The sequence below is a fragment of the Hippichthys cyanospilos genome, chromosome 12 (assembly GCF_059441005.1).
Source record: "Hippichthys cyanospilos isolate Australia breed blue-spotted pipefish chromosome 12, RoL_Hcya_1.0, whole genome shotgun sequence".
Lineage (NCBI taxonomy): Eukaryota > Metazoa > Chordata > Actinopteri > Syngnathiformes > Syngnathidae > Hippichthys > Hippichthys cyanospilos.
In genome coordinates, this window is record NC_142380.1 from 8605475 (window position 1) to 8623807 (window position 18333).

At 41.6% G+C, this 18333-nt stretch overlaps 3 protein-coding genes across 4 annotated transcripts; all 3 read right to left on the reverse strand.

The window, feature by feature from the left end:
* Positions 1-225: 225 nt before the first annotated feature.
* LOC148414738 (putative G protein-coupled receptor 148) lies at positions 226-2171 on the reverse strand. The gene has a single exon (XM_088428658.1). The coding sequence runs from the start codon at positions 2156-2158 to the stop codon at positions 1196-1198; it is 963 nt and encodes a 320-aa protein (XP_088284784.1). The 5' UTR covers positions 2159-2171; the 3' UTR covers positions 226-1195.
* Positions 2172-2244: 73 nt separating this feature from the next.
* mterf4 (mitochondrial transcription termination factor 4) lies at positions 2245-5519 on the reverse strand. Of its 2 annotated transcripts, XR_015867367.1 has the most exons (5): positions 5482-5519; positions 4848-5259; positions 4589-4773; positions 2955-4150; positions 2245-2331 (listed from the first exon to the last, which is right to left on the reverse strand). XR_015867367.1 is itself a non-coding variant. In XM_088428657.1 (4 exons), exons 1-4 carry the CDS (start codon positions 5506-5508, stop codon positions 3737-3739), a joined length of 1038 nt encoding a protein of 345 aa, XP_088284783.1. In that variant the 5' UTR covers positions 5509-5519; the 3' UTR covers positions 2825-3736. The 2 variants fall into 2 exon arrangements, 1 of the variants encoding a protein (XP_088284783.1); XM_088428657.1 differs by lacking the exon at positions 2245-2331 and having other exon boundaries at positions 2825-4150.
* A 1342-nt stretch (positions 5520-6861) lies between these two features.
* pask (PAS domain containing serine/threonine kinase) lies at positions 6862-17733 on the reverse strand. Its single transcript, XM_088429354.1, has 21 exons — positions 17569-17733; positions 17253-17477; positions 16991-17181; positions 16005-16175; positions 15769-15903; positions 15042-15176; positions 14749-14914; positions 14412-14593; positions 14237-14348; positions 13727-13904; positions 12722-12930; positions 12498-12627; positions 11847-12379; positions 10689-10831; positions 10450-10602; positions 10198-10323; positions 9274-9408; positions 8997-9196; positions 7898-8031; positions 7146-7295; positions 6862-7048 (listed from the first exon to the last, which is right to left on the reverse strand). The coding sequence occupies exons 2-21, from the start codon at positions 17455-17457 to the stop codon at positions 6888-6890; spliced, it is 3549 nt and encodes a 1182-aa protein (XP_088285480.1). The 5' UTR covers positions 17458-17477; positions 17569-17733; the 3' UTR covers positions 6862-6887.
* Between the last annotated feature and the right edge of the window lie 600 nt (positions 17734-18333).

Below are 18333 nucleotides of genomic sequence, written 5' to 3' on the forward strand. Positions count from 1 at the left end.
ATGCGCTGTTAAAAAAATAGGTGGATGTTTTCTATGTCTACGATAAAGGTTCAAGGTTGAGCCCCCCCCCCCCCCCAAAAAAAAAAGTCCAGTTGTGCTCATAAGGTTTTAGTACAACTATATACAACCTCCAGTGCAATAAACCTTTAATTAACTTTTCTAATTAGTTCCAAAACAAGTTTCAGCGACGAGCAATCTTTGATTTTTCTTGTCATATAAATTACATTCAACGCATTATAATATTTAATGTTGTGTCAAATAAGTCATGTTATGTCGTTGTATTGGGATCAAAGATTAGAAATGCAACCTAAGTAGGAATTACAACTAAGGCTAAATGGTTCGAACGTAAATAAATGCGTTCAAACATTTGCCTAAACATGCATACGTCCAAACGTACGTAAATACCGTCATATACTGTATATGAAAACACATTTGAACGTATCTAAGTACGCTTGGACGTATTCATGTTTGAACGTATTCAACCCTTGTACAGTAGTTTTGTCCCATAAGTTGATTTTTTTTGTGGTGACATGTCAAATTTCAACATGGCACGGCCACTTACTTACTACATACTTACTAAGCAGGGCTATTAAAATCCGCAAATTCTCCCTCACTTTGTATTAAAAAAAATCCATATGATTTTGTTTATTGAAGAAAAAAGGGGGGGAGGAGGGGTGGGGGGGTCACTGCAACACGCATATTGCGGTTATAGTTACAAGCATGCCAAGCCACTAGGTGGCAGCAGTTTCACTAAATTCTGACCAGTCAGAAGGAACTTCCATCGTCTGCATATTGGGCGGGAAATATAGTGGCGTGATAACGTAAATTACGGTTTAAAATCGCTACACGCAATCCCAGTGCTGAGAATTTTGTCCACTATGGTCGGACTTTTTGAGAGTTTTGGTTTTAATGTAAATTATTAAAAAAACACACACACAAAACGGGCATGTATACCACTAACCAGACATTTACTAGAACCCCGGCTATGTGTAGACGTATGTTATCACACGACCTGGAGTGTGCCATCTTTTGGCTAGAATACTGCAAGCAGAATGTCAAAAAACTAATCAAAAAATGAAACAATACTGCACAAGGGTTGTTTGAATGCATTTGCGAGAACATTTGAATGAGATTAGAGCTCCAAAAATGTTGAATCCACTTTGGCGCGCTTCTGATGCGATTGATGAAATGGCGATCACGCCGCGGTGACGTGAGCGAGCCTCGGCTGGCGACGCAGCAGCCGCACCAGCGTTTGGGAGATCTCGCGGTAGCGTAGCCCGTACAGGTAGGGCGCAAAGGCCCTGGGGAGCAGCATGAAGACACACATGTTGACCGTGCTGAGCCAAACCCGGGCGTCCTGGCTGACGTTCGGGCTCCGAAAGAGGAGCAGCTCCAAGGTGAAGACCAAGCCGGGCGCGAAGTAGAGGAGCAGCAGCACGCCGTGGGCCAAGACGGTCACCCGAGCCCTGGAGAAGCGACTTCGCCAGATGCCTTGGCTTCTGGTTTCCATGTAGAGGCCCACGTAGCAGTAGAAAATGAGCGTGGCGCATAGCAGCGCCGCCACCAGGAAGTAGACGCTGATCCCCGCCGCGTTTTGGGCCCGGATGAAGCCCAGGGAGATGAGGACCAGGCAGACGGCGGCGTTGCCACGCGGCTCGTCCCTCTCCGTCTCCATCAGGACCAGCAGGGTCAAGGGGTAGCTGGCGGCCAGCGCCCAGGCCCCCAGCAGGATTCGTCTGGCGCGGGCCGGCGGCAGGAGGTGCTGGTAGCGCAGCGGCCAGCGCACGGCGGCGTACGTGTCCACCACCATGAGGGTGACGCTGAGGATGGCGCAGCAGTAGGCCGTGACCGTGGCGGCCGTCAGCAGCTCGCACGCCAGATACGGAACCTGGGTCAGGGCGGCGTTGAGGACGGCCGTGGCCAAGTTGAACCCGAGAAACAGCGTGTCCGCCGTCAGCGTGTTGGCCAGCAGGAGGTAGCGCATCTCCCGGCGCAAGGCGCGGGACCGCAGGATGCACGCCAGCAGGACCGGGTTGACCAGCACGGTGGCCAGCGTCACCACCGACGTGGGGATGAAGAAGAGCTCCAGGTGCCACCGCCGCAGACTCCTCACCCACTCCTGGGTCAGGTTGCCGATAGGGACGGGCTCGGCACACATTTTCTTCTCTGCTTCTTTCGACAAGGGGATGGTCTCTGTGCCGGCCTACTCATTTGTGTCCACTCGAGTGGACATTAGGGTTTGGTCACAATCTTTGGTCCCAATGCGTCCACTAGAGGACGCTATAGCCTCTTTCTAATGATGTTCGGCTAGGATACAATTCACTTGGCTGTCTTGCTGAGACAAAACGGACACAAAAGTAGACATTGGTTTTATAAATTAATAATTTGGGTCTTTGGCAGGTCAATAATTCATAACTTCACTTGCTTCAATGCATTTATCGTAACATCACTTGCATTTTAGTGTTGGTGCAATAGCACGGTTTTCAAAATTGTACAGCATAAACACTAGGGACCATAAATGGTCCCCACTGTAACATTGTTTAAATAACTAATAAAGGAATATAATTTTCTGCTTTCAACACAAAATCTTTTCAATATCAGCTCTGACTACAGATAACCCCCCCCCCACACACACACACACACACACCAAAAAAAAAAAAAGTAGTATGATTGGTATTACTTTGGTGCATCAATAATTTGTAAAAAAAAAAAAAAAAAAACATCCTTAAAAAAAATACTCATTAATGTTATATATATATATATATATATATATATATATATATATATATATATATATATACACACACACACACACACACACACACACATACACACAGTATATAAGAGTATCTTGAGGATAACTAACAACTAAGAGGACAACTAAAAATGATGACAAAAGGCAAAAGTTGATCGTCTCCAGAAATGACGGCGCGAGCAAATTGGGCTTTTCCTACCTGGCGTCCATTTGGAGAGGACGTCCATGGGAGGACGTCCATGAAATCTTGTGCAAAGCACAGGGTGTTTTTCTGCCGCCTGCACTTATCTGATGTCTTCCTTGTTGACTCTGGCAGATGATTACGGAGATGCGGCAAAGCCGCGGCCACTTAGCCGTCACGTAGTAACGGGGTGGAGTCTTTCCCACGTTAGCGACGCCGCGCTTTTCACTTTGCTAGCCGATATGTTGAGGCGCTTGGCTAGAAATGGAACTCTTACCATGTGTTACAAATAAAAGCCATTACCTCGAGGCTCGTTTTAGCTTGCCGGCCGCATGGAAGAAAATCCATTCCCAAGTGGGCCGGACCAAAACAAACATGGTATTATAAAACTTGAAAACAACTTGAGCTAGTATTCGTTTTTAATACTGTCCAACATAGTGCAAACTTAACATCACTATTAATCATAAAACATATGTTTTTCATTTGCTGAAAAAAAGTTCAGCTCATTTTTATACTTTGCATTACAAAATCATTTCACAAGCTGGATTAAACCGGTTTGCCGCCCCGTGGACCGCAGTTTTGACACCCCTGTCCTAAGGCCACCAAAGATTATTTTTTTTTTAGAAGTTTAGACATTCAATCCCATGTACTCAATATTTTTTTTAAGTTTTTGGCCAGACAGTCTAAAAATGGATGGTTCGATCTTAAGTAATTAATTATTGTAGATAATTAAGAAATAAAGTTATCAGTTACTTGATGCTCTGAGGAGGGTATAAGAATGTTTTTTTTTTTTCTTATGTCTATTTCTCACGACTGTACTTTCTCTTTCTCTTCCGGTACCTTTCCTTGGCTTCTAGTTCATCTTCTTCCTCCTCCTCTTCATCGTCGTCATCAGTGTCCTCAGTGGATGCTTGGCCGTTGCCGTGGCGACGGTCCTCTTCCTTCCACTCTCTGGCCAGCAGTCTCCCAAAGATGTCATATTCCTCGGCCGAGGCGCCGGCCGCCCGCCCGGCCAGGAAGGCGTCCAGGTCCGCGTCAAGGACGGCGTCCAGCTTGGGGTTGAGGATGAGCGTCTGGCCTTTCTTGTCGGGGGTTTGGTACAAGCCCCGGCGCTCCAGGAACGAGTGGCGCGTGCACAGCTCTTCCAGCGTGGAACGAAACAAACGGTGCTTGACCATCTCCGCTTGTTTGATGCCCATTCGGAAGTAGACATACTGGGGGGTAGAAAAACTTGTTCAAAGAAGAACGAAAACAGGCGACTCACTTTTTATCTCATTCAATCTCAAAAACACTTTTCTCCAAGTAATTGATTACTTTAGGCCACTTAAGTAGGATAGTAAAAAAGACTAAAGTAATCTGTAATGTCTAAAGCATTCGACTACTTTCTGTACCAAAGTAATTGGTTAGTTGAGTGAATAGTCCAGCCATTTTTTGTTTAACCAAACAAACAAAAAAAACACCCCCAAAAATCCAGTTAGTAGCTGGGATTGGATGTCCGGACTCATAAAACGATAAAATATGTATTTGAGATAAGAGCAGAGAAAAGCCTTCAATGACAGATGCCAACTTATTTTTCTTCCGCTGGCCCTAATCTCTTGGAAACAATCTAAATCAGAAAAACTTGGAAAGCTCACAGAATTGGTCTTACTGACCTGAAACATGTACTCCAGTTGAGCTTGGTCCTCATGCACGATAGCCGGAGTGTCTCTAAGGATGTCGGTGACCTGCTGCACCGTAAACAGACACTTCTCCCTGAGGAACATGGTCATGTGTTTGACCCTCTTCACGGGAACAGTCAAAATGGCGGGGTAATAGGCCACCACCCGCTGCAGACTGCCTGGATGGAACAGAGACGTTTTAATGCAAACTACACACAGGAGAGAAATAAAAATTGCATGGAAGCGAGCTCACCTTCGACTAAACCAAGTTTGCGGAGATTGTTTATCCGTTGCTGGAGAACCGATTCTTTGATGGTGTAAAGATCAGGACATTTTGTCAATACCTTGATCACGCTGGACGGGTTGAGGCCCAACACGAAAAGAACCGTGAGGGTAGACAAACAGTGTTTGGCGGCACTTCCTCGTCTGCTTGCGCACACCGATTGATAGATTTGGTCAGCCTGAGCATGTGTGAAGCCCATGTCAAGCAGACAGGGGACAGACACTTCTGGAGCGGTGGCTCTTTGCAGGGATGCTGGCTCATCGGTGGCAACACCGGGGAGCGGGATGCTGCTCGGAGAACACAGCCATCGAAACCGCAAGCATCTACTGGACTGGAGTGTACTGAATACGGATGGCGTGGCATTTCTCACAAGCCAGATGACCTGGGGAAAAAAATCGCCACTGCTGTTAATCCGGTCAATTTATTTAGAATCTGGAATTGGTGCTGTCAAGGTTAAAAGCGGTTTGCTGGGTGTAGTTTCAAGCAGTATCGTCAAACAGTATTTGTTTATTGAATATATACGGCATATATATCTACATATATTAAACAAAACTTATTCCAAACGTTTAAAATAGGCGTCAAATACGTAGTTGTTTGTATTCACCTGGCGTGCAGCAATGCAAGCATTCATGCTTCGTCCGTTCTAATATAGTTCCGTGCAACAATTGTAGCCAAAACAAGTTTCCGCATCACAAACGACACATTTATCATTTCTTTTGTTCTTTATTTTTGTAAACAAAATATTTTCCAACCTGAAGAAGCACTCAAGCGTAGTATTTTGTCGTATTCATTCGTCTGAAGTAAAGTACTCAAACGTAGTATTTTCGTTGTATTTATTCATCTGGAGTGTTCACGCTTCGTCCGTCTACAATAAAATCCCGTGCAACAACTCAAAACTTTTCCTGACAACAAACCAACATAGGTTCAACTATTTTTTTTAACTCCATATCCCCAATACCGCAAAACAAGCTTATAATCGAGGCATTCAAACGTATTTTCTTTTCAATATAAAAATATAGCGAATGTAAAATTCACTTAATTACTCGAAATGTGTTTGCATAGTTTCAAGCAACTGTGTACTCTAGTAATGCAGTATTAGTTTACAATATATTTTCTATTACTGGACTTTATAATACACCGTGTGTACATAGCTTAGGTTTTAGATGAGTGATACATCACCTAATTCATTTAATTTTGAAAATCATAGTAGGTAGAAACATAAAATATAGTTTTGTGCAAAGGTCTTGGGCCACTACTGATGTACCTTTAAAAATATGAACAGCCATGATATTATGTGGCAGATTTATGCATCAAACCAATTAAATTATATTTTATGACATCCTTTAGGTAGTGATCTGCATAATTATTAGTATTACCATTACCACAAAAAAAAGAGACAAGATGAGCTGACCAACGCCCAGAAACATAATTACACATGCCCCTTGTCAACAATCAAGTGACCTTCTATTAGGCTGAAACAAAACCAAAATGCAAAGATGGATTAATACAGTAGTTTGATATTAGTGTGGGTATGCATTCATTTTACAAAAATAAAACCAAACTGGAATATTTTTTCTCACAAGTTTTTTTTTAATTTAAAAAACACTTATGCCAAACACACCACATGAGGTAAAGTAGAGTCCCATGTTGATTGCACAAATTGAAAGAAAGAGGATTTCATTAATTCCAGACAAAAACATTTAAAAATCAAAGTAAAATATGCATTCATGTATAAAAAATAAATATATCATATAAATATACTTCATATTTTATTTAGTGTTAAAAACAAATCAATACTAATTGAACAACATAAAAAGCTTCCTTCAATTTGAGGTATCATTTTACAGCTTTCATACTTAAGGTGACTCTATGGAACAAATGTGAGGTACTGCTTAAAAGAAACAAAAAAAAACATTAAAATGAGGTGAAACTAAAGAAGTTTACCTTTGTTGCAGTGACTACTCTAGACAAAAGAAACATTGAATGGATGTCTGGACCTTTATTCAGGCTCTAGTTTTCATTGAGGTACTTCTGAAGCTCCGATTCCAGGGCCACCATGGACAAGCGCTCTTCCTCATCCTCCTCATCAGGAAGAGTGTCTTCCCCTTGATCTGGGAACAAATCTTGCCAGGCAACTGGTCGGGGACTGGACTGGTGGCGCTGCGGGGAGCCTGGTAGGAAAAAGGAAAGCGGGGAGTTCTTCATTCCGAATAAAAAAATAGTGCCGCTTTTGTACCGGAGTCATTTTGACCAAGCTCCAGTTCTCACACTTGTTTTGAGCGGGAGGGAAGACCTCGGTCCAGGTGTACTCGGCCAGCGAAATGGGCTGGCTGATCCAGGGCCGCAGAAGCAGCAGGTCGAGGGTCATCCTTCGGGTGGGCTCAGGGTGCAGCAGCCCACGTAACACGCTGCTCAGTTCTGATAACGTACACCAGAGGGAGGGAAAAAGTCCTGACCTAATGAAACCTTTGTCAAGTGCTGGTGCGCATCTTTGCTTGCCCGTGGCACTATTCATTCATGTTATTCAGTGATATATTTATATTCACTCTATTATATAAATGTATATTAGACACAATTTTTGATTCACTCTACAATATTATTATTATTTATTACTTATATACGGTATGTTATATCAGTGGTCTCCAAACTTTTTATCACCATGGACCATTTAAAAAAAATCTATGCAGTAAATATTAAGTAGAGTGGTACATTGAATTGTGTATGTTTATGTTAAGAAGGAGGATTTTATTTTATTTTTTTAATGTTTCTTCCAAGTGACGGGGAGCCTAAATTGTTTTTAAAGCTACCACAGTGTAAAATAATTTTTATTTTTGCTGCTGGCCGTGTTCCATTAAAAGATAGAGATGCTAGTTACAGTGAGGCACAGGTAAGTGAGAACAAAGATGAAACTTGGCAAAGTCTTTGATTATTACAATTCACCCTCTTACTCCTGGTTCACTTGCTCACAAATTTTTTGGGGTGGGGAGTCAATATTTTAAAATATATCTTTTTGTGAATACCTGGGGAAAGAGGAAAAGGCGGCTTGAGTTTTGCCTCCAGGATTTCGGCCACGCCACAGAAGGGGTTCTCGCTGAACAGCAGCGTGTAGAGCAAAACCCCCAGAGACCACATCTCCAACTCGGGACCCTCGTAGCTACACAAAGGAAACGTCCGCACGCATTAGGCCCCCCGCCACAAACGTTTCATACAGACTCGCTTGTGTCAATATGTGACGGCGGCAAAGCTCACTTCATTCATGTCTCGCAAACCTTTTAAATAACTTTACGATTGTCATATGCGTGTGATTTAAAAGGCACGCCGTCAAAGTTTATGGCCCATAAAAGTGGTAAATGCGCTGTGGCATCAAGATTCTGTTGTCAGGTGGAACGCTTTGAGAGAGCTGTGACCAACATAAGCCTCTCCAATAAATGGCCACTTTGTATTTTTACAACCACCGCGTTGGCCAAAGAAAAAGGATGTATTTTGCAACGATGATATAAACACTAAGTTATTGCTGTAGGCAAGTCCAGCTTTATCCAGGCCAAGTCAAATCAAACTCTGTGTCTGTCTGAGTCCAGGTCTACAGTAGATGAGAAAAAAAAAATCTTAAAAACAAAAATACTAGTTTCAATAGGGATGGCAGAGTACCGACACTAAGTATCCGATACTTGGCCTTATTTCAAGGTTTCGGTACTCGCGACGGCAGACAATACTCGCATCTACCTCTCTCTGTGAGGTGATTCATAAAAACAAACTTGAATTTTCAAATTTGAAGATAATAATGGAACAAGTGAGTGGTTATTTTTTTTCGTGGTTGAGCTTGTGGTATCAGTACTTGGTATTTTTTGCAAGTCAAGAGTTCAGAAAACAAAAAAAAAGTGGTGGAGAACATCCTTAATTTTCACCACCACGCAATTGGGAAAGACTAATGCTCAGCCTGCAATCATTGTTGTTAAAACCAAATTTTCTAACCTGGACGAAAAAAAAAAAAAGACTGCATGCTTTGGTGCTCGCTGTCAGGTTAACCTTTTAAATGTCTATTTTTGCATGTCTATTATTTCATTTGAAAACTTGATTTTTTGGAAAAACTCTCATGTGTTACAGTTCCGCTATACATACGGGTTTCCTTGAAGAACTTCTGGCGAGCAGTACTCAAGGGTGCCACAGAAATTGTAAAAGAGCTTCCCCGGCGCCATGGTTGCCGCCGAGCCAAAGTCGATGAGGCGGATGTGGAAGCACTTGTCGATGATGATGTTCTCATCTTTAATGTCTCTGTGAAGGATATTCTTTGTCCTCAGGTAGAAGACGGCTGCCACCAGCTGCGAGGAAATAGACAAAAAGTGTGGATTAGTGAGGAACACCGGCGCGATTGACGCATTGTCCTAAATTGACAGACCTGTCTGAAAATGTAGCTGGCTAGGGGCTCGTCCAGCCGCGGCTGCATGTCGATGAATTCAAAGAGGTCCAAGCCGTCGCCGTGTTTCTCCATCACCATCTGGAAGTAACTGCCGTTCTCAAACACCTCCAGCACCTGCCGCCAGAGGCGCCATGCAAAAACACACACATATGGCAGGTGCCTTTAGGTTGGCTGCTAATTGTTCCTCAACGTCATTTTTATTGTTCTTTGCATGTAAACCCATTGGGGACTTTTTTACAGCGTTTGTGGCCATTGAAATTCTGTTCTGAATTCTAAAATAAGGGTTGATGTGGCTGAACCAAAGTTATAGAATAAAAAGTGTAGGTTTGATTCATGACAGAATATTTGGGTTTTTGTTTTTAATCTGTTGTGTTATGGTGACTAATTTGATCGGTTTTATTCTGTTATGTTAAAAAAACAAAATAACAAAAAATCCTCAATAAAATAAACATGCTAAAACAATCTCAAATATCCATAAATTATGTTATGACAACAATCACTTGAGGTGTATTTCAAATGTATTTTTTTCTGCTACTGCCCAGCTGCAGAGAATAAAGATGATTTGGTAATTACATTTCACTTCATTACAGAAGACTTAGTGGCTTTCATTTCTTGAATCTTGCAAACCACAAATATTCCATATACAGTATTAAAAAATGAAATAAAACTATTACTAAAACGAGTTAGAAGCTGAACTTAACCAGCCAAAAAATCCGCTCTAAAATCTAATTAAAAAGGCTCAATTCATACAAAAACCCCCAGTCCAAATGAATCACAGTAACTAAACTGAAAAATTCCAAACAATTATAACCCAACATCAAAAGTCGAGCGGCGACATTTTTAACTGACCGGACGCAAATCAAGTTTTGCGTCTTCGGAAATGTTGTAAGGCGAGACGACTACCTTGACGATGTTGTGGTGCTGCACCCGAGTCAGTATGGCGATCTCCTGACTGACCCGACCCAACATGGGGTCATCCACCCAGCAGTCGCTCACGATCCTTGCCTTGCTGATGAATTTCACCACGGTCTGTATATGCAAACCATCCACAAAGACAAATGCCTACTATTTCTACACATTCACACAAGTACCTTTTCTACTTTGCACAAGTAATAAAATATCTTTTTTTGCATTTGTGTCGGAAAATAAGTTTACTTCTTGCCCATCACAACGCCTTATTGCCTTCCACACAAAACCAAAGGCTCCTTTTCCAACGGCTTTGATAGGCTTGTACTCTTCTGCAAACTGCCCATCGCATGCCCGAGAGTTTTCCAGGTCCAGGGTGGAGCGCAGAGCCTCACCGTTGCTCTGGAAAAAAAGGAAACACTCATGTATAAATGAGTCTTTGAATGTATTGTATTTGTTGAATGGTTTTCCATTTCCAAGTAACTGACCTCTCCGAGACTGGCCGCCGAATTGTCGAGCAGGGATCGCTCGCTTTGCGATATTGACCAATGCTGGCCGGGCTTACTCAGCCACACGCAGAACATTTGTTTCCCGTCGGGAAGGTCAGCTCTCACCACGTCACACTGTACCTCTGTGCAGATGATTGAAACAGACAGCCTAACAACGTGCATCGAACGAAAAAAAAGTTCATTGCAGAGTTATTGTAGTGCCAATGGTAGGGTTAAATTCAGTAACCTTTTATCTCTCAGTGAAAAGTTGATGAAAAATAATTTATACTTTTTTGGGTAAATCCTCTCAGGTACAGGTGTACAGTACTGTACCTACTACAGAACATTTTTCTTTTCAAATCAAGAGCAACTGAATTGGAACATTAAGTAACTTTTTGCTTGTGTTGTAATGGCGCTTTTGCAAAATGTTGTCTGCCTTTATTTTGTTAAATCTCATATCGACATGCATGTCCTCGGTACTTGCTGAAGAAAATACACAGGGACATCGCTGCAAAATGTAGCTGCGGGATTCAATCTGACACGGATGACACTAGAGCACTCAAAATTAGATTGATTAATCAACAACTGATGAATCCTTAAATGAATCAAAAACCATTTTAAGGAAGTAATCCTTTAGAGCTATTTTTAACAAAATATTATCCAAATCCTACGATTTTTGTCTCTCAAAGTAATTAGTTAATGTTTTGTAGTACTTAATGAAAACAGACTGATTATGTTTTGTGTTAATCAAAATAAGACAGTTTACTTTGGACAGCAATGACCGAACCAGTATTGGAATCGCTTTTCAAAAGGTTGGGATGAGTACATAAATTCCATCCATGCAATAGTTTAATATTTTGTTTTTACCGCCAAGCAATAACAAATAAAACATCATTAGTTATTAAAAAAGGGTTTGTAAGATCCTTCCATCCATCTTTAATACAAAATTAAATTGTACATATTATTGTATTATTGTATTAGATGACTTGATGAAATAACAGAGGGATTAATCGACTCCTCCATCCAAAATGGCTTTGAATCCACGAGGGATACAGCTTTGTTAAAAGGTTGAGAACCGCTTGTGGTGGAACTTTCACTGGGTACGACCCATGAAGCACAAGTCTGAAGTAAAACAATCGAATCGAGTTGAACACATACCAAATCTCGTTCCATCTCTGTGGTAAGCACTTCCTTCAAAGCGTCCTTCCAGAAGCGGAGGGGCGTCGGACAAGAGTGCAGCTTCTTCCATCTTTGGTTTCTTCGGTGTGGACGTTGCAGGATGGTCCCTTGTTGACTGAATGTTACCATTTTCTTCATTCAAGTCGAATCCCTGCCCGCTTTCTTTATGAAAAGCGGAGAGAGCAGGCCACTGATCTGTCCCAACGTGGTTCTTCAACTGTTCTCCGTCCTTGTTCTCCTTATTGGTGCAGACGGGCAGATTTTGCGGCTCAGGTTCGATGGGTGAGGGTGTGCGCAGGAGCTCTGCCGTATCACAGGATGTCATGGAGTGCTGGCTTTCATCAGCGCCCCCTTGGAGGCTGATGACCACGGCGCTGCTCAGATCCAGGTCGGCCAGGGCTCGGGTCACCAGGTCGCCGTTACTGTTGATGTCCAGATAACAGCTGACGTCTTCCTGGCATGGATCAGAACCACCATGGATGGCGGATTTTTCACAAAAGCCAGAGGAAGACCTGGAAAGTAGGAATTCTTAATTTTTTTTCCCTTCAACAAATCTTGTTATAGTCTATTCAAGAATATTGAGATATTCATTGTTTGTCCAACAGGGGAGACTTTTAGACATTTCCAGACCTGGTCTCCATTGAAATGACCTCAAAGCTGGAGTCTTGCAGCACGGATGCACACGAGTGTCTTTCTTTGGCCACACCAGGGGATTTGACATCCTCTCTCCCAAAAGCATGTCCATTCTCAGTGGGAGGGCCTAAAAACGGTGTGAATAAACATATTAAAATGACATTTTTTACTTTGCAAAGATTTAAGTGACCCTAAGGAGCAAACCGGGATGTTGGTTATACCTGCAATGAAATCATTGTCCTGAAGCGCTTGTTCATGTTCAGCTCCTGGTTGCCCAGTGGAACGCATGTAGGTGTTGTCTCCTTCGGGATTGTCCAGCCAGGCAAAAGTCTTGAGGAGAGCCTCGGTGGTATCGCCCGTCTCTGAGGATGGGCTACTGGCAGCAACCACCTGGGCAGCCTGCGCTAACAGCTCGCCAGTGTCATTCGCACTGTTGGAAAGAATGCATAACATTCAAAATCAGAAGAACTGGGATAGAAATATATGATCACGATGATTCATTTGCATGCTATGCCATTGCACATAGTACACAGGATTTATTGTGGGAAGTGCTCGGAAGCAGTAATTGCGACTCCCGTCAATGTTGTTGTGACTTTTGCAGTCTTAACAGGGATCACCACATTGAGATCACCACGCAGAGCTAGAGGTAGCAGAGATGAAGATGGATAGGGTCATGAATGAAAACATCAGAGGGACAGCACCCGTTACAGTTTTGGAAGATAAAGTCAAAGAGGCCAGACTGAGACGGTTCGGACATGTCCAGAGACGAGATAATCAGTACTGTATATGGGTAGAAGCTGAATTTTTAATTGCTATGTAGGAGGTCTAGAAGAAGACCAAAGAGAATATTTACAGTTGTAGTGAAAGAGGACATGAAAGTAGTTGAAGTGAAAGAGGATGCAAGAGACAGACTTAGATGGAGGCAGTTGATTCGCTGTGGCGACCTCTGAAGGGAAAAGCCGAAAGAAGAATAAAAACACTATCAGTTAGATATAGATGATACACATGACAACAGCCATGTCTCAAGTTCTTGACACCCACGACCTAATTTTGATAATATACAGTCTTGCAAACGACTCTTTTCTGCCCGAGCATGCCACAGTAGTAAATGTCCACTAGATGGTCCTAGAGATACAATGAACTCTCTATACAAGTATTCTATCCCTTTAGGGATTATAAAAATTATAATTTAAAAAAATGTGGAATGTGATGTCCAAATGACTTACTTAAAGACACGTGTGGAAGAGACGACAGGAGAAGTCAGTGTGGAAATAGCGCTTCCTCGTTTGTCAAGCCTGGTGCAGTTCCCGGTGAAGATACGGCCTCTCCCAGTGGACCACCTCGCCCGGCAGGCCTCCCGCACCATGGCCATGTCTCCAGCCACCAACGAAGATGGGTCAATGACTGAAGCCGGTCCGGCAATGAGGAAAAACCAACAAAAAAATGGATTAGTAAGGATTTTTGATACCATCCGAGTGACCCGAGTGACCGACTGATACTAGTGCAAGTATTGACTCTTGAATACTCACTTACGCCAAGTGTCGAGAAAAAAAAAAAAATCAATTGAGATACAATTATTTAACAACAATTTTTATATTGGCCAATGTGTCAGATGCATGTAGTGAAGCAACAACCACTGGACAAGGAAGATTTAAAAATGTTAAACTTAAACCACTATTCCACTACCCATGTACGGTATTCTGAGATGTTAAAGCAGGCGTGTGTAAAACACTCACCAGATTGCACATTACTTTTGACAGACTGTACTTGAGACTCCGGGAAGGGACTGCTCTTCCTGAGCGAATCGGACATCCATCCATAGAAACCGGGCATGAGGAAAGTCACGCTCTGTAGACGACAGACAGCAGCGGTGACACTTTGACCCTTTCGCAACCACTCCCATTGGCTAACCTTTCCCAGCAGCTCCTTCCTGCTGTAGCCAAACAGTCGAAGAGCCTGTTGAGAGTGGATGCTGCAAATCGAGCCATCAGCTTGCAACAGGAGGAGGCCGCTAACAGGGGAGAACGCCCAGATGGTTCCATTGTACTCTAACTCAAACGTGGGGGAGACCACCCTGCCATCACCCTTTACGACTGCATAAAAACAGTAATTTATTTTTCTTTTAAGTAGTTAAAAGGGGTAAACAACGCCGTAAAGCAAACAGCCATTTTATTTCATAATATTAAATGACTGTGTCTTGATGTTAAAGTTGACTGACTGTAAAACAAGAATGTGAGCAATTTACCACCTTGCTGACAATGTTCTTCTGCCTTGTGTTCATCTTCTCTGCCAAGACTCATCTGACTTTGTTGTTGCTGGGATCTTCCGCACTGTACCGCCCCCTGAAGCTTAACACACAGCGGCACCGATGCGCCTTCTCGACATTTACCAAACACTCTCTGCATCCTCAGCATCTATGAGGGAAGTGCAAGAAAGCAAATGTCTGATATAACACCCAAAAGAGGAGCATGGGGAGATCTCGTGAGACGCAACTTTTCGTTCCTTTCCTTTCACTGAATTGTCAGTGTAAAGTGTGCTTACTTTGGGCAACGCCTGACAGTGCAGGGGGATTTGTAAGGATGGGATTAGCGCGGTAACAGAAAGTCCTTTTAAGTCGTCGGGATGGTGATATCCATGGAGATGAGCAAATGCAGAGTCACAGGTAAGGATCTTACCCTAAAAGAGGATAAAAGCAAAAGCAATTTGAAATCACTGTAGTGGCAAAGCATTCTCTTATCAATTTATGTATCTGTAATATTGGTGTTTTGATATGTTTTCACTTCAAATAAAATCGAAATTGCAGTCTAGATTAATGTCCAATACTGATATTGATCCGATATCATTAGGAACGATAAATGTTTTTAATTATTCCTATACAGATTATAGATTGATACAATCAGGATTTAAAAAAAAATATTTTATTATATTAAGTTATTTTTGGCCTATGTTTGAAGGGCCATATTCACCCGATTTAAAAGGTCGTTCGGTCCTAACTAATACTGGCGAGTTTGGATGAAGACTGATGTAATTCAATGTTTTGGCTGGTATTGGACAGACATCACATATGAATATTGGACTTATGTCAGATATCAATATTGGATCAGGGCACCCCTAAGGCATAAATATATGTGTACTATGTACCAAATTATAAAGATTAACCTAATGTGATTGCTAGTGGCTGTATCATTTAAATATCGTTTGATAAAAGTGCAGATAGTGCATGTTAAAAAAAAAAGAAAGATTAAGGCTAATGAAAATACAATCTTACATCTTGAGTAAATGTCAGAGAAGCAGAAATCCGTTCCACGTTTTCCATCTCGACAAGGAGATGATGTCCATTTTCTGACACTCTTTGTGTGCAGACCAACATTGGGATCTCACCGGACATGGTCACAACATCAACCTGCAACATGAGTAAGACAATGGAAAATCCTAATGATCAATCATCATCACACATGGTAGACAAGCATTTGGTTATGATTGAATCAAGATGCCTGAACGTACCACTTTCCCAGACATAGACGCAACACTTCCATCCATTAACAGGCAGTCCTTGGGCAATGCTTCTTCCAAAACCTGAGTGGTTTTCTTCAAAAAGCATGTCAATTTTTTCCCTTTCAACTCATCCGGGGTGCACGCAAACAGTTTGAAGGCCTGATCATTGGCTGATAGAATCTATGAATAAATTAAAAAAAATATATATAAATTGTTTGTTGTAGATTTTTTTTTAAATTATTTGCACAAGTATTCTAAAACAGAGTTTCCCAACTTTAAATGAGCCAAGGAGCATTACACTACATTAAATTTGTTCTTCACTGATATGACTAAAAAAAAATAGGAATGTCCGATACCACTTTTGTTTCTTCAGACCGATACCGATACGAGTGAATTCTCGAGTTGTCACCGATATCAATACCAAGTACTGATACCACTAGTACTTTAAAACTCCTTATTTAAAATAGTGCCAGCCATTTTTTTAAACCCCCTTTACTCTAACTATATGTAAGTAGCTGTGAATGACTGTTGGGATGCTTAAAAACATCAAATAATGTCTTTGTGATTGCGTTAATTCTTTCTTTCTTTTGTATTTCCAAATACTTTAAGATACATTACCATAAAACGGGAGTTACAAAGTTTATTAAATCAGACATTGTCGGCACAGCAAAAAGGCTTTTCGGTGGATAGGCAGTACTTGGTTGAAGACAAAATTTCACTTGCACATCACTGCAAAAAGGTTGAGAATTACTGCTCTAGCTGCAGTATTGTATTGGAAGTAAAAAAAAAAAAAAAAAAAAAAAAAAGTTGTATCGTAAATCCCTTATAGGATTTACCCGAAAATGTCAATTTTTTAAAAATAATCTACATGATAATTTGGTACTCTAATCAGTAAATTTCCCTGCTGTGTTAATAAATTAATAAACGGCCATCTTTTGACTAATGTGCCGTGGCAGGGTGGGGAATCACTGTTCTAAAACAGATGAGAACTGTACCTTTCTGCTTTTGTGATCTATAGTCAAAAGCACTTTGTTTGGGTTGAGAGCCAAAGGTGAAACCAACAGCCCCAAATCTGTAGAAATCAACTGATTATAAAGTTTGTCTTCAATCATTGACGGGCGTGGTTGGGCGTCAAAAGATGCAGTCAAATCAGGATGCGCACTGGATCTGTGGTGCTTTGTTGCTGCTAGTGAAGCACAAAAAAAATTACAAAATGTAACAGAAATATGACACCAAATGTGTGTGGCCATCTCTTACTTGGGGATGATCCAGAATAGTAACGTCTCTGCAATTCCAGCATGTTTCTTTTCTGCAGTGGTCTCTGGGTACAGGGGTAGGACTTGTTCAGGTCGAACTCATCCTCCAGCAGATCGGAGGAGAGATCGGGTACCACGCAAATAGTCGCTCCTTTCTCCAACAAGTGCCTTGAGGCTTCAAAACAAGACTCAGTGGCGAGCGGCATTGTTTTGGTAAGTTTTCCAGCTGCAAACAATGACCCCACCAGAAACGAATTACTGTCTTGTAAAAACGTGAAAAATTGGAATAAACTGTTTACGCTTGATGTAAAACTCACCCAAAAGTCAAATCATTCGAAGCACACAATGGACACCGCGGTTCGTTGACGACAGTCGACAAGGAAACACAAACTCCCCAGTGTTGTTAGCTTAGCCAAGTTAGCATGCTGTCGACTAGTCGCGCTACAAACAATGCAACATTCCGTCGAACTAAACAGCAAGTCGAAACGACTTTCTTAAGGCGTCGAAGCCATTAATGTGAGAATGTATGGAATTAATACGAGTTTAGGCCAGGAAGCATTTTAACAATTTTCATAAACCGCGGGCTCGGAGCACCAGCTGATCAGATGATATAAGGAAGTGCCTTGGAACCAATCAAATGTCATAGTTCAAAAAGGAGACACTTATTGGATAAACTGTATGGAAGCCCCGCCTTTGTTTCGATGTCGACAACTACCTTGATTGGATTATCACTTTAAACAGTTTTCAGTAAAAGCTTTTGGAAAATATGCTTTAAACGTATTGAATGTACATGAAAATGATTTTGCTCTCAATTTAACTACAAGAAAATTGTGAACACTTAATTTTACTTTTTAAAACGTCTAAATAAGAGGACTATACCTTTAAGAACAATTGTAACTGAAAAGTGATGTAAATAAAAAAAACAAACTAAATAACTAAGCTTAAGACAATAACAAAATACTACAATGGCACCTTCTTGCGTCTTTAGATTAAATTGTATTGTACTTTAGATTATTGCCCTGCCAAGTGTATGAAGTAGTGACCGGATTGGTCAGACACTCATCCACTTAATTTCCAACATG